This window comes from Xiphophorus hellerii, chromosome 5, assembly GCF_003331165.1.
Source record: "Xiphophorus hellerii strain 12219 chromosome 5, Xiphophorus_hellerii-4.1, whole genome shotgun sequence".
NCBI classification, from domain to species: Eukaryota; Metazoa; Chordata; class Actinopteri; order Cyprinodontiformes; family Poeciliidae; genus Xiphophorus; species Xiphophorus hellerii.
In genome coordinates, this window is record NC_045676.1 from 9,248,594 (window position 1) to 9,263,849 (window position 15,256).

General features: G+C 37.9%; 1 protein-coding gene across 3 annotated transcripts in view; it reads right to left on the reverse strand.

The window, feature by feature from the left end:
• evi5l (ecotropic viral integration site 5 like) overlaps nt 1-15,256 on the reverse strand; it is a 41,543-nt gene that overhangs the window by 1,728 nt on the left and 24,559 nt on the right. For 2 of the 3 annotated variants that reach the window (XM_032563038.1, XM_032563037.1), the window contains exons 10-19: nt 15,110-15,170; nt 14,424-14,477; nt 13,967-13,999; nt 11,035-11,175; nt 9,243-9,359; nt 8,135-8,275; nt 7,856-8,032; nt 6,768-6,914; nt 6,019-6,114; nt 5,793-5,888 (exon numbers count right to left, since the gene is read on the reverse strand). In XM_032563038.1, the coding sequence (XP_032418929.1) occupies nt 5,793-5,888; nt 6,019-6,114; nt 6,768-6,914; nt 7,856-8,032; nt 8,135-8,275; nt 9,243-9,359; nt 11,035-11,175; nt 13,967-13,999; nt 14,424-14,477; nt 15,110-15,170 (1,063 nt within the window). The remainder of the gene's footprint in view (nt 1-5,792; nt 5,889-6,018; nt 6,115-6,767; nt 6,915-7,855; nt 8,033-8,134; nt 8,276-9,242; nt 9,360-11,034; nt 11,176-13,966; nt 14,000-14,423; nt 14,478-15,109; nt 15,171-15,256) is intronic. The other variant, XM_032563039.1, reaches the window with a different exon arrangement.

Consider the following 15,256-nt stretch of genomic DNA (forward strand, 5'->3'; position numbering starts at 1 on the left):
ATGTTTACACAGCAGGCAAATGTGCTTTTTTTTGCCAAAATATGACTAATATCTGACCGTTTCATGACAGTCCGAATGGCCCAATTCCAATCTTTTCGCCCAAAAAGATCTGATCAGTGTCGCTTCCATATGTGGTACTAATTCGGTTATCTATCTGATTCTTTCCAGAGTGTCTGCAGTCTGGATAATCATGTTGCTTTTTGTCTGGCTTTTATGTTATTGATGTGAGACATGCAGGCAAATGCAACCCAAATCCACCTTTTTTCCCCAAATGTGACCGACCAAACTTTTCTACGCCAGTCCAAACAGCCCAATTCTGAACTTTTCACGCCAAAAAAATCCATCTGTGCCACATGCATATATGGTACTAATTCGGATGCGCATCTGATTGCTTTCAAAGTGTCTGCAGTCTGAACGGTCATGCCGCATCTTATCTGACTCTTTTGGCATCAAAGTCAGACATGCATCATAATTCTGCACTGGAAAAATCTAGCCGCTGTGAATTTATGAAAAAAGTTTGTCACATCACAGTCCCACCACTCATGGCTCTGACTAAAAATGGCAGTCAATGCTCCACAGAAGGTCAGATATCAGTAGTGAATTTTTTTTTATTAGCCTTCTTCATGCTGTCACGATCTTGTGACAATACTGTTGGCTCTCATTGCTGAATAAGCTTTAAAATCCATCCATAAATGGCTCCGCCCATTTTACATCCGTAAACAATGCGCTGCTTCAACGTACTTCTTTTGCGCATGTGGGTCGCTTTGAGCTAGCCAGTCAGCTAGCCACGTTTGCTTTCTAGATAGTATGTGTGACCATGTGAAAAGACACTAGTGTTATGCATCAAAAACAATTTTTATGCCATTAAAAACATTTGATGGGTTGAGGTGAGGAGTGTCCAGAGAGAATATCTGTCCAGGGTTCAGTCAAGGTTGGATATTTTATTAGGGTAACTGCTTAAAAACAGAACAAAACTGAAATGGCACCACATGCCATCACTGTGTTTAACTCTAGCAGATGTATGACAGTTTTTGTGCAACACCATACATCACTTAATGACAGAAACATTCTATAAAATCAGCAACAGAAAGAATAAATGAGGGACTTAGTGATTTAATAAATGTGCTGAATTGTCAATCACTCACATAGCAGTGCATATATTAACTCTATACTACATTTGGCATGTGGTGTGCTAATCTATGGTGTAAAAAATGCTGAGACTTGGAATCAGAAAACACTTGGATTGAAATGAGGATGAAAAGCTCAGCTGGGACAAACAAATGTTTGGTTAAAACAGACGTTTAAAGGTCTTCTTGTGTTTGTCAAGTCATAAAATTATGTGCCAGGTGCTGGGAATTTTTAAAATGGGTTACTGGGTGTGAAGAAAAAAAACTTCTTTACTTTGTCCAGATAACACTAAAAAGGGTTGTATGACTAAATCAGAGCGCTCACTTAATCACTCACGTCTGACTGATGTCAAAAAGTATTTGCCCTCCAGATTTCTTCTGTTTTGCTCTTTTGTCACATTTAAATCTTTCTGATCCTTAAACAATTTTTTTTCAAATATGAGACAAAGATTACTAGAGGAAATGAAAATTTAGGTTTTCAAATGATTATCTTATTTATCAAATCTGGTCCGCCATCCCTTTTAATGTGGCCCCTGCAGACTCCAGAACCTTCAAGATCTCAGCTGAGTGCTCAAGAATTAATTTATCAAATCAAAGCAGTTTTGTATCTGTATACAGTACTGCTAAATTACATCAATCGGAAATTCACTCAAAATCAACATTTTTCCACAAGTTTATTGCGAATAAATTAGCGAAATGGTCAAAAACATTGAGTTTAAATGACGCTAATTCCTACCTGCAGGTGGCAGTATGTCTCACGATCTGCTATTGATGTCGCAAATAACAAAAAGTCACATTTCCAGTCATATATAAGCATAAATATCTCAAAATTTTAAATATTTTTAAGTTAGCACCACAAAAATCAATGATTTTGATTGCAATAGAATCACGAAAACAATCATGAAATCCTGGAGGGACTGATCAGTTCAAAATTATTTCATTTTAAGAACTTACCGAATGCAGAGACAGCTATTTATTAATATTTTACCAGTTTGTTAATGGGTTTTATCAATACATTATGGAACAACCGTCCTAAGATGAAAATGAGTCTGACCGCCCTGCGACAAGCCAGGGTTGACCTAGACTTGTCGCCATAGTAACGGTGTCGCAGTCAGTTATAAGGCTTTAGAGGGGAATCACCTTTTCACTCAGAGCCAGGTAGGTTTGATAGTGTTTCTGTAATGAATAAAGTCATCATTTGAAAACATGTTTTTGTATTTACTTGGATTATCTTTGATATCAAGATTTGTTTGATGATTTGAAACAAAAACAACCACAAGAGACATCCGTTTTATGGATAATATATGTACAAAAAAACGGCAAATAATTAAAAACACTCAACAAATCTCTCAGAGCTTTGAAAACATTTCCCGTACGAAGGAAAATAGTTTGTTCTAGTCTGAAAAAAAAAGAGCCAAACTGGAGGCTGACTTTACATTTATGCATGCTTTCTGCATGTTAAGCTTGCATGTACCACAGTGACTCATGACAAATCTCAGAGGTTTTAGTTTCCCCCCTATCAAGCTGCATGGTAGGGGGGAGGGTAAATCAGTGGTTAACCAATGGAAATGTTCTGCCTGACTGCACTTTGACAGACAGCCAAACTAAAAACAAAATGGACTAGTTTAAAGTATTAGGCGAATTCTTTTTTTTTATAGATATTAATACCAAGTTGAGCAGCTGGAGTGCAAAGATGATGGCAGTATGTATCAGCACTACCAGAATGAGTATATGCAAAGACGATTTCTTCGTCATTACACTGAGATTTCTCTAAATGCTTCATTGCTTCCTCATCTGTACTCACGCAAGTTTCAGGCTCTCTTATAAGAAACCAACACTTTGATGAAAAAAAGTTGTGGGAGGAGGAGAAAAGCGTAGCGTGGAGTGGAGCGGTAAAGAGCAGGGCACTCTCAACGCAACCATCTCACTACAAAGTTCGACCAAACTGTTGTAGTCACGCACAGCCACTCTCTGAATGAACAAACCCAGACTCATACTGAGTGGGAGGTTTGAGTCTCAAATCAGAGCTGGAAATTATCTCTTCAACACGTCACAGTTTTAAAAAACATTAATTTTGACACCACCTGACTGAGTGAGCTGTACATCAGTGGGATTATTGAAATGTTTTGGTTTTTAAGAAAACCCTCAGCCAGCATTAAACATTAAAGATCGCTGAAGTGAATGATGAGAACCCAGGTGCTGGGGAAGATCAGTGGTCTGTTGTTACAAGAAAAGCTCAAAAGAGTTTGCGTGTCGAGGTGGAAGTGGTGTCTTGATATGAAGCTGCGTGCAGATGACGAGATTGTTCAGAGGGGTTAGAAAAGCTGCAGGCTATTTGCATGCAAGTACGTTGTGTGAATGGACGAAATGTTCTCCACCAGATATTCGAAAACCATTTTATTCACTCAAATTTTTAACTTTTTCTAAATCACATCACATACATTAACTGTGAATGAAGCAGACTGAATTTAAATCTGTGAGGTTTTGGAAGTCATTTGTCTAATTAGTATCAATTAAAATCACCTGGTTTGTTTATATTTTTACTAATTTTAAAACACTAAGCAATACAATCTAGGTAGGAAACATTTAAAATGACTGGTTGGATTTAATTCAGTCTGATCCAGTTTCTAACTTCTGCTCAGGATGGAGACTTATTTTACAATGCAAGTGAAAAGAAGCTCCTATAATGCTGTCATAATATTTAGCCATGTTTGATCAGATATATTTAACAAAAGAGCAGGAGCTTAAAAGTAGCTTTGTTAAGAAACAGTGCATGAAAAAAACATTTGAAAGGTTTTCCTTGGCATTGATCTTTACTTTATCATAAAAATATTGTGAATACTGTGTATGAATTTAGGGGAAATAGTGACAGGCATGAGCTTAATCAGATTTATCTTTTAGGCTGAACTAACTAGTGAATATTGCTCAATCTTTTACTCTTACTTACATGCCAATTCATTTCCTGTTTCTTTTCATTCTGCACATAAAAATGCAACCAAAATCAATCTATTTTCACATTTAGCAGCCCTAATGATTAGATTATATTTTATTCATCCAGCCATTTTCTGTATACCCTTGTCCCCAGTGGGGTCAGGAGAGGTGCTGGTGCCCATCTCCACTGAACGTTTTGGGTGAGAAGCGGGTTTCACCCTGAACAGGGCGCCAGTCTGTCACAGGGCAACACAGAGACAGACAGGACAAACAATCATTCACACACACACTCACACCTAGGGAGAATTTAGAGGGACCAATTAACCCAACAGTCATGTTTTTGGACTGTGGGAGGAAGCTGGAGTACCCGGAGAGAACCAACGCATGCACAGGGAGAACATGCAAACTCCATGCAGAAAGACTCTGGGTCGGTAATCGAATAAAGGCAACAGTGCTACCAACTGCACCACTGTGCAGCCCATTTATATCTTAAATACATATTATTGGTTGATTTATTTTGAGAATAATGCTTTCAAACTGAATATTGAAATCGCTTTCAGAATGACTTAAAGTCATGGGAAAAAGAAAGACTTTAAAATGTAGAGTTTCAAAGTGGCAACAATCTTGTCTTTGCTGGGTTTTAACTTTGTTCTAATCTGATGCATATAAAAAAAACCCACACACCACAGATCATGCTGTTAATAAATAAGCAAACATAGAGCCAAAATGGAAGTGTTACAAAACCAGACACCTCAAAACACTCAATTTGTACAAAACACACAGAATTCAAGAATTTAACGGGGTGTACTTAATTTTTAGCGCGAGTTTATTCAGTCTAAACAGAATATTTACATGATCAAGTAGTTTTGTATTGACGTGGTTTTAATGACATTACAAGTGTTGCACAAAAATGACTTTGCGTACACTTGTTCTAGATATTGTAATGATCAACCAAACAAACTTCAAAAAACATTTTACTTACTTTCTTTTTGAATAATCGGGCACAGATTAATCAAACTCATACGTTCAGACTCACGAGTAAGAACATCTTTTAAATAATTTTCTACCACAAAAAAAGAAAGAAAAAAGTATGGCTCCTATGTAATCAAATATGCAGGCACTGATCATGTGATTCTTATTTTTTTCAGTTTTTTTTTTTTTTTTACGTATTGTGGTGAACGTTTGTACTATCTGGCTTTATATTAAGTTTAAACCTGTAACTTGATATGTTCCTTTTAGGAAGAAAATGCTTTTTACTCATTATTATTATTCTCTTTTTGTGGCAGGAGCTTGTTAAGTCATCTATATTGCACTGTAATACATTGTATTTATGTTGATTGTACCTCAATGGACTACAGATTAAAAATAAACTCTGGAATAGTACATGATGTGCTTTGTCCCTTTTGAAATAAATAAACAACCACGACACCAAAAGTGAATCACAGAGACTTTCAAAGAGATCTGGTTCAGCCAAGATGTTTCAAGATGTGGTATTTTGTGAACCTCTGAGCTGGACATAAGTCCAAAACTGAATATTAGGCTTCAGTCCCCAAGTTTTGGGTAAAAACCACCTGAAATTTGTCTGAAATAACCCTGGGTCTTGCAGGCTTAATGCATATTTAAATGCTCTAAAAGAAGAACAAAATAACACCAGAAGCAAAGGCTTAAAAAAATAAAAAATCTCATCAACCATGTTGTTGGCAGATTCATGGTCATGCATGAATAAACTCTCACCTCATTCTTCAGCTCAGCAATCTGGTCCCGGAGCTGGCTGATGTACTGCCTGGAGTCTGAGTGGTTCAGCTGCCCCTTGATCAGCCCTTCTTCTTTCTACAACAACAGTTACATACTTGAGCTTAGCTTGATAATCTCTGTCTGTGGTGAAATAATCTGTAAATCAGCACAGATAAAAAAAAACAAAAACAATCCTGGCAATTTTGTGAGACTTTTATATGAACACCTGTATCTCAAGTTCAGCAATCTTCTGTCTGAGTTCAGCCATGACAGCCATGCTGTCGGCCTCCCTCAGCCTCACTGCCATCACTTCTTCTTTACTCTGCCAAGAAAAACAGAAAAAAAACAGCATTTTTTTAGTTGAAATGTAAAATCAGCATCTGAGTGAGTGGAGCAGCTTCTTGTTCATTTTCAAAAGAGGGATACAAAGCTTATGTTTTGATAGCGTTTTTTTGTTTCTTCTCAACCCCCCCGCCCCCAAAAAACAACCTTTTAGTCAGGTATATTAACAAACCTTTTAGTTTGTTAATATACTTAAACTAAAAATGGAACTAGAAACTATAATAATTGCTCAATCTTTTTCTCAACCTGCTTCATCTCTGAATTGGTTAAATCCAGTTCGATCCGTATGCCACAGACTGATTTGGAAATAAGTTGCTTTATCTTAGAAAGCCAAGGGGGAGGAAAACTAAATTATTCTGAATTGAAGTTGGTCTTTTCTGTGTTAAAACAGACTTTCTCAATCATATTAAAACAGATAAAATACAATAAATTGGCTGATTAAATCAACATATACCTGAGGCAGAATTAACTGTCAAAGAAATAAGCAAAATTATTGCAGATTAGTCATCCAAACTTTGCCGTTTGGATGATTCATTTTCCAAGTGCATAAACAGCCTCTGTTATATTTTTATAAATCTGCATTTTTGGGTTTTCATCCAGGTTTCATAGTTGTACTGATCTCTGAATCCACACCTTGCAGTCCGACTCCGCCTGCTTCCTTTTCATCTCGTTGAGCTGGGCCTGCAGAGCTTTGTTCTGATTGGCTACCATCTGGAGCCGATCTTGCAGGGCGGAGCGTTCCTGCTCATGACGACCAATCAGTTTGCTGTGGATCTGGTTCTAAGTTAGAGGAAAGTTAAACAGGAAGACACGGAAATAAGATACTATTTGTAACAAAAAGCAGAAAGAAACACGACACATATCATCTTGCGTTACATTTCGTGAAATGTTCACCATTTCTTTTTTATTTTATTCGTTTTGTTGAGATGCTTCTCTTCTGTAAAGAGTTTCTTAAAGGGGATATATTATGAAAATTCACATTTTGCATGTTTTTGTACTTCCATTCTGGTCTCTACTGCCTTTAAACATATAGGTGCTTTTTGGGAGTAAGTAAAGCTTTTCGGTGCCTGGAAAATGAGCCGTTTCAAAAACCTGCCGAATGTAACGTCACAAATTAGCAGGCACTGCTCGTGCCCTAGCAACCACTACAAAGCTCTGCCTGTTACCTAGCAACCAAAGCTGAACTCCAGCACGTTTGATCTGCTGGTTTTACTGCTGTATGCTCAGTACAATGGCTGTTGGAAAAGACGAGTGTTTTGTTGTTGATCTACCCCTTGCTTGCTAGTTTTGTTGGTTGTGCAGAAGGCTCTACTTCTGCTTTTCAAGGATGTAGGGTTGTATAATTGTACATCTGTTTGCAGCCATTTTCACGTGCGAGTTGGGTGGCGCAGCCAGCAGCAGCTTGGATTTGAAGTGACAAGAGGCTCTAAAGAAGCTCATTGTGAAAGAAGCTCAACATAGGCAGAACTGATCAAACTAAAATCTCATTATCTATGAATGATTTTATGCAAAAAATTTAATAAACATTCTGTATAGGACATATCCTGACCTGTTCAAAAAAGCAGAATAGGTCAACTTTAGGTCTGCCTTTTTTGTGCATAAGAGCAGCTTTGGAAATCTTGGAAAACTTTGGCTCCAGAAGACTTAAAAATATTACAGAAACTCTGGATTCTAACACGATTAACACAATCAGAGGTTGATCTACAGTGTTGATATCTGACCTGGCTGTCCAGCTGCAGGGCTTTGAGTTTGACCTCCCGGAGTTCAGCCTGGGCCTGGGCCTCCCGCAATCTGACGGTCATCAGTTTGTCCTGCAACTCATTCATCGCATTCTTCTTCGGGGATTCCTTCCAGTGGCCTCCGCCGCCGCCGGTGCTGCTGCTGCGTGACATGTGATGCTGGAGGAACACAAAGTAAATTATTCGAATTCGGCTCTAACTCGGCTGTTTAAACACGCCTGGACAAGAGAGTCACAGAGACAGATCGGCTGTGTCTTTTACCTGCCAGCGCTGGTTGAGGTCAGTGACAGTGTCCTGCATCTCTCTGAACGACCGCAGCGTCTCCAGTTCCCGCAGCTTCATCTGCTTCACTTCTTCCTGCAGGGCAGCCAAGTTGTTTTCATCAGGTAGGCAGCTGCTCCTCTGAAAAAGTAATAGTTTTTGGCAACAAGTTATAAAAGGTTAACAAATCTATCTACATATCTGTTAGGGGTAAATATGTTACAGTATTTTGCAAAAGTATTCATATCCGTTGAAGTTTTTCACATTTATTTCATTAGTTTCATTGGGATTGTATAATGCACACATTACCCTGAAAGCACCTTCCATGCAGTGAAACATGGATTTTGCAGCATCATTCTGTGAGATGCTTTTCCAGGGAAGTTGATCAGAGTTTGGAGCTAAACACAGAGCAAACCTGGAAGAAATACAATGAATATGCAGCGTCTGCATACCACACATGTAAATACATAACCATGTGTAACTCTGTGTTGGTTTATCACATAAAATCCTAAGAAATATTTTGTGAAAAATTAAGGGGTATGAATACTTTTGCTAGACATAGTATGAAGAAGGCAACAAAACTGACTTCAGCAGTATGAAATGATACTATTGGGTAAAAGTTTGTATTTATTTAAAAAAGAAAACATATTTGGAGCTTATCGGGATCCACAACAGGTTCTACTAACTGCTGAGATGTTATTGAACCTCCTAATTAAGCTGCAGGTTAAGGGACTTGTTATGTTGGTCTACAGGATGGAGAAACCAACAGAACAGATTTGAAAATTAAGGAAATCAGCACCGATAAATCGGTGCACACCTAGCTGAAACCGATCAGAATATTCCAATTGGGGCATCTATGTGATGCATTTTTATCCTGATCAGTCAATTATGCCGATTACTTAAGTTCATTTAAACTTATTTAGCTTATGTTACCGCTAAATGATTAACACCACAAGTAGCTTTGATATTCTGTAAACACAAAATCTAAAATCCAAAGCCTTAAAATTGAGTTTTCGTCTCAAACACTGTTGTTGACTCCATGACATTTTGTAGCTTGATCCCAGATTCACTTCAAAATGTAAAAACTGTTGCATGTTTGTTGCTTTACCTTCTCCAGATCGAGCACCTTGTCTTGCATTTCTTTCAGCGCGCCGAGCAGTTCGGCCTCGCGCAGCCGGGATTGCTCCAGCTGCGTCTGCAGGTTGTTCACAAACTGCTCTGTGTACTGGAAACACAAACCGTCATGTTACACACACATATACAGCAGTAACTGATATCAATTTCAGTTTATTGATCGGTTTTTAATTTGCGCTGTAGGACTCCGTTTACTGAAAACTTTATGCGTTTTGTTTTAGAGTGCAAAGCAGATGCATTGTGCTGCTCATTTTAGGGCGAGCAGTTCTGTTCTGCGAGTTTACCACAAGGGCGGTAAACCTGGGTGTGAGCTCTACCACATCTCTTTTTGCTTCTTTCTCCGGAGAAAAGAAGAAGCATTACTACTATTACACATCTGCAACCATTTTTCTCAGAATACTGAGAAATGTCACCAAGATGCATTTGAGGAAGATAATTAGAAATCAGACAATTCAAAACTGAAAAAAGTGTTTTTAAGTGAGAGCATCTGTGGAAATCGGTTGAGCGCGACAATTAAAACAAAACTCTTCTTGAGCAAAATTCAGCCGATAAACACACACACAAAAACATAAACTTGCACTTTTGCCCACTGACTACCCCTGACGTCAGTGAATTGAAAGCCACTGCAGATTTTTAAGCCACCACATCAAGGTCGAACTACAAAGTGGAGGGTATGAGAGCAGCAGAAAAACAGCAAGTGCAGTGGAAAAATACCTACAAGGTAAAATACAAAAGCATTAAATTGGGCAAGTACATAGCGTGAGTAGAGGATTCTCGATTTGTCATTGTGGGAATTTCAGTCATGGTTATCAAAGCTGTCTAAGAGTGTGAAGAGGTGTGCGAACCCTGGGGGGCGGAGGATGCCAGCAATCTGAGTTGGAATAAAATTCTCCGCTTACAATGACGTCATTTAGAGTGAAATCACTGTATTTATTTAGATTTTTCTCAAATAATTATGCAGGCTGGCAATTTTAGTAAACAACCAAACAAGCATAGACTCTGAATCTTCTCTAGTCTGACATGTTGCAGTGAGTTGCACAGTGGCTGTGAGATGTTTAACTGAATTTCTGTGGTTAACAACACCATAAAACGGTGTTGTTAATTTGGTAGGAGGTAGAAACGGTGATGAACTTATCAGGTTTTAGCTGTCGGAGGTCATAATGAAAGAAAGAGGGTGTTTGTGGCTTTGCGACAATCTAATGTCGGTCGTTTGACAAGTTTTACATCGGAGTTACAAATATTGACTAAATATGAGCAAAATGAAATAACGAATAACGCACATCTACACTGAAAAAAAGAATGGAGGTCCAATATATAAAGAACTGCGTTACTTTGTCACATGTAACTGAATTAGGTTTGTTAAAGTTACTGTTTGTTTAATGTGACAACTTAATAAATTTACTTGAATGAACTTAATTTGATTATTTGTGACTAGATAACGCAATATATTTAAGTTGGATCACCTGTTTTCTTTTTCAGTGTAGGTTGGATTAAAATATGAAGTTCCAAACAATCAGCACCAAACCTGATAAACTCACTGCTGTCTTGGTTTTGTTGTCTCTGCAACACTGCAGAAATGTTCTATAGTCCTGTGTCTTGCAAATAAACATTAATAAGAATGTGTTTATATAATAGGTACACTGCAGAGAAGAATGGTGTTTAATTTCTGCTCAAAAGAGTGATTCAAAAGATTTGAGAACAATAAAAACCAGGTCATCTTCCTTTTTAAAGTGGCTGTGAAGCTTGAAACAGCTTTACTCATTTACCGTCTGCTGCTGCAGCTCCCTGATGGTTTCCTGGGCTTTCTCCAGGCTCTCGCTGGCCGTGTTGCACTGCTGTCTCACCACCGCCAGCTCCCGTTTGATGACATAGTTCTCCTCTGCTTCCTGTGCTCGAGTCACCTGACCCTGGATTAGCAGCCAGAGGAAGGGTCAAGATCAACAGCAGAGCTTCAGTGTTAACATGCAGGAAATTAGGGATGAAGGGCACATTATGGTTACATAAAGGGATACAGAAAACATACAGTTAAGGGAAACATGTCTGCTATATGTTACACAACAGATGTTTTACCCTTTGAACAGCTCTTTTAGAAGAGAATCACATTCTCAAATCTATTGACCATTTACAGCTACATCACTAAATCATTCTAGGCGCCATGATGGACGTCGGACGTGAGGGACGAGAGTTTTCAACAGAGCAACTGAAATTGTCTTCCAAAGTTGTTTTTGCCAGTTTATTCATGGCTTCTACTTGTTCGAGACGAACTAATTTGTCTGTGAACTTAACACACCTGACTGCGGTACTTACAAGCTTGAAACAGCTAACTTAGAAACCGACGCTTACCCCCTCCCTCCTGACGTGTTGCTCAAATGACCCACTTCGTCTGAATTCACACCACATGATTTATATCACCATGTCATAAACAGCGGTTCCCCTTAAACGGGAGCAGCTAAAACGTACAGAAGACGAGATGCTAACCAGTTTTTTCCGTACATGCTAGGCTACATGACGGTTGGGGCACTGTTTCCATGGTTACTGACAGTTATGCACGTACCTTCGCCATCTTGCAATATTTGATATCATTCTAATAATACTTACTTATAAATTATATGAATGTTAGTCTTCTGGCCTTGTGAAAGGTGTTCGCTGCAAATCCGCGGTTACACTGACGGCTGCCAGTCATTAGCATTGACGGCTGCTATCCATCGCTGCCACATCTTTCCTCATTAAAAGTTATACAAGAAAAAGACAAGTTTGGTTTGTATCCTTGTCTGTTTGTGCAGCCGACCGCGCAGCACCTTGTAAAGTTAACAAAATAACAGCGATATTAGGCTAAAAGATGCGCGGTTTTTTTGCCAGGCTTTAAAGCAGATTTGATGATTGATTTGACGTCCGTCATGGCGGAGTTTCAAAGAGAGTGACGTCACGCGCAAAGGGTCAATAGTTCAAGCACAAAAATATAGCATATATTTTGTTGGTTTAATTTTGGTCAAAAAGCGCATGCCTGGGATTTTAAAGCAGAAATCAACTGTTCTTCCAGCTTGTCCAGTAAAACAGTATGCTGATTATTTCGATAAAGTTTTATAAAAATCAAGCTAGTACATTTAGAGTAAGTGATATTGATGTCTAAAGACAAAAATAAGCTGTTCCTATTGCCTCTTTTTGGTAAATAAGAAAAAAAAGATTTTATTCTTCACTATATATTTTTCTCATTTTCTTGGGATTTTATGCAACAGTTCCACAAAACGTAAATGTGAAGTGGAAGGAAAACGGTACATGGCTTTCAAATATTTTTGCACATAAAAATATTTATGTACGCGTGGCATCCATTTCTAGCCACCTCAGCCGAGTCAGCACTTCACAACGAAAAAAGAAAATCTTTCCAAAATCTTACTTTTGGTCTAGTTTCTTGGTACACTTGAAATAGGATGGAACTAACAAGTAACTTTTCAGCATAAGAGCTTGTTTCAAGTAAATAATTTCTCAATATTGATGAAAAATTACTAGTTCCACTAATAGTTTTTCTGCTAGTGATAATAAATAATCACCAGCAGTTACAAGTGACACAAGTGATTATTTCACTTATAAAAGACATTTTTCCATCTTATAAGTGAAATAATCTGCCAGTGGAACTAGTATCTTTGTCATCTATATTCAGGAGTTATTTACTTAAAATAAGCTCTTATATTTTTCTGAAAAGTTACTTATAAGCTAGATATTTACTTAAGTGTGCTAAAATATTGCAATATACACTAAACAAAAATACTCCACCTTTTTTTCACACCTACACCTGCAACTCCACCCCCGCTTACCCATTCTCTTTTGCAGTCCTCTTCAGTCAGACTGCATGGTGACTCTTCTTGAACATCAATTTTCAAGTCTTGCCACAGATTCTGAATTAAATTCAGGTCTAGACTGTGACTGAACTGTTCTAAAATATTAAATTGCTTCTATCTAAACTATTCCACGGTGGTTCTCGGTGTACATTTAGGGTCGTTATTCTGCTGGAAGGTGAACTTTTAGCACCAGCGTTCACGATCATGTGTAGGCATAAAAGTTTCATTTTGGTCTCATATGACAAGATTTTCACCGCTTGTTTTCTGTGATCCGTTTATTTCACTGTATAGCGTCTTCTTTCAAATAATATTGAAATATTGCAATTACAGTATTTGTACTGGAATTGCAATGAGAAATGTTGACTCTTACACTTTTCACTAACTCAGCTTGCTGCCTCTTTCTGTCTTTGAGGCCTTCACAAAACAGCTGGATTTATGCTAATATTACATTACATACGTCTGATGGCAAGTGGATTTTAGACTGAATCCATATGAATAAATACATTTGTAATGGATGTACTGTTCTCCTTTTATTATGTAGTAACATGGTACTTTGTGTTGATGTTTAGCATTAGATCCTGAGAGAAATACATTTACATCTATGATTAAAAATATGCAATTTTGACACCGGCATGCCACATGCAAGGATTATGATGTATAAAATAATTCCATCATGGCTAAAAACTGCATGCATTCAGGGACCAGACAATATCGTGGGCTGAAAAGGTAGACAGCATATAATTTATGTTCATGCATTCTGGTCAGGTTAATGGAAAACTACTGCAGTGAGGCTGAGAGGGAAGGTGTGAGTAAGGCAGAGGTTAGCCAGAGGTCTGTGGGAAAGTGGTGTACAGTACTATACCTGTATCAGTCTGTCTGCCAGAGCGGCACTCTCCTACAGCGAAACCATGGAGAGGAACAATAGGGTGAAAAAAGTGATGGAGATGGTGAAATTAAAAAAAAAGAGTGGGAAACCATGGAAGATAAACCACAAAAAAGGAAACAAATGTAGAGAAGTGAAGAGAGAAGTGAAGAAATGTTTGTGAGCAAGAGAAGCAGCAGCATCAAGTTAATTCTAAGAAAACGTCTTTCACAAAAGATGAGGACTTCAGTTTTCACCAGCTGAACAATCACACACACTCACACAAGGACAAGTGAAAGAAACCTTGAAACAAAAAACGTGAAAGTAAACCCACAGCATTACAGTTTCTAATTCTACTGCTGAATAAAACTCCCTGACTGGCCTGATGTGGCTGTTCAGCTTCAGCAGAGCTGCTGATTTAAATCAACATACTGAAGACAGGAAGCTGCTGTCTTACCTTCTCTAGTGTTTCAATCCTCTGCTTCAGCAGCCTGTTTTCTGTGCGTAATCTCTGAACAAACAAAATAAGCAAGTGTAAATAAGCACTTATAGAATATGTCAGATTTTAGGCAACTTGGCAAGGCAGTTTTACTTATAAACGGCGCCTTTCAGTCAAAGGCAACTCAAAATGTTGGTACATAAAGATATAAACAACACAATGGAATACAACAGATTGTTGTATTACATAGTTTATAGTTTAAACTAGGGCTGTAACGATTCCCTGAGGGATTCGAGTAGCTCAATTATTAAAATTCCTCGAGGAAAATTACCTGCCTCAGAGCTTTGATAAATTATGTTTTATTATTTAGCGCACTGGGTGATTATTTATGTTACGCAGCGCTCTCACTTCCACCTATGAGTTGTTGACAAACGCTAAGTGTTAGCAGTTAATTGATTTATGATAATGTCCGGGTTTTTATTGTTTTTCAATTTATCCTTAAATTGACTGGCCCAATGCCTGGAGTACGGCAGCCTTTCTCCTCCCAGAGATAATTAGTTACAACAGCCCTAGTTTAAACTATAGACTATTTTTGTTTTTCAAACAGTAATAATGGTTAAAAAAATCAAAATAAGAAGATAGTGACTCTAGTAATAGTAAAAAAATTGGTTTTCTATAAGCATAAATATGTAAATTACACAAACCTTTATCTCAATCTGCTCCTCCATTTCTTTGTTCTTAATTGTGGTGTATTCTTTCTCAAGTCTAAAAAAAATAAGACATCAGAAATACAGTTTTTTTTAAATGTTCCCAATAGCTGAATTTTTAATCAAGTTTCCTTTTACATTACG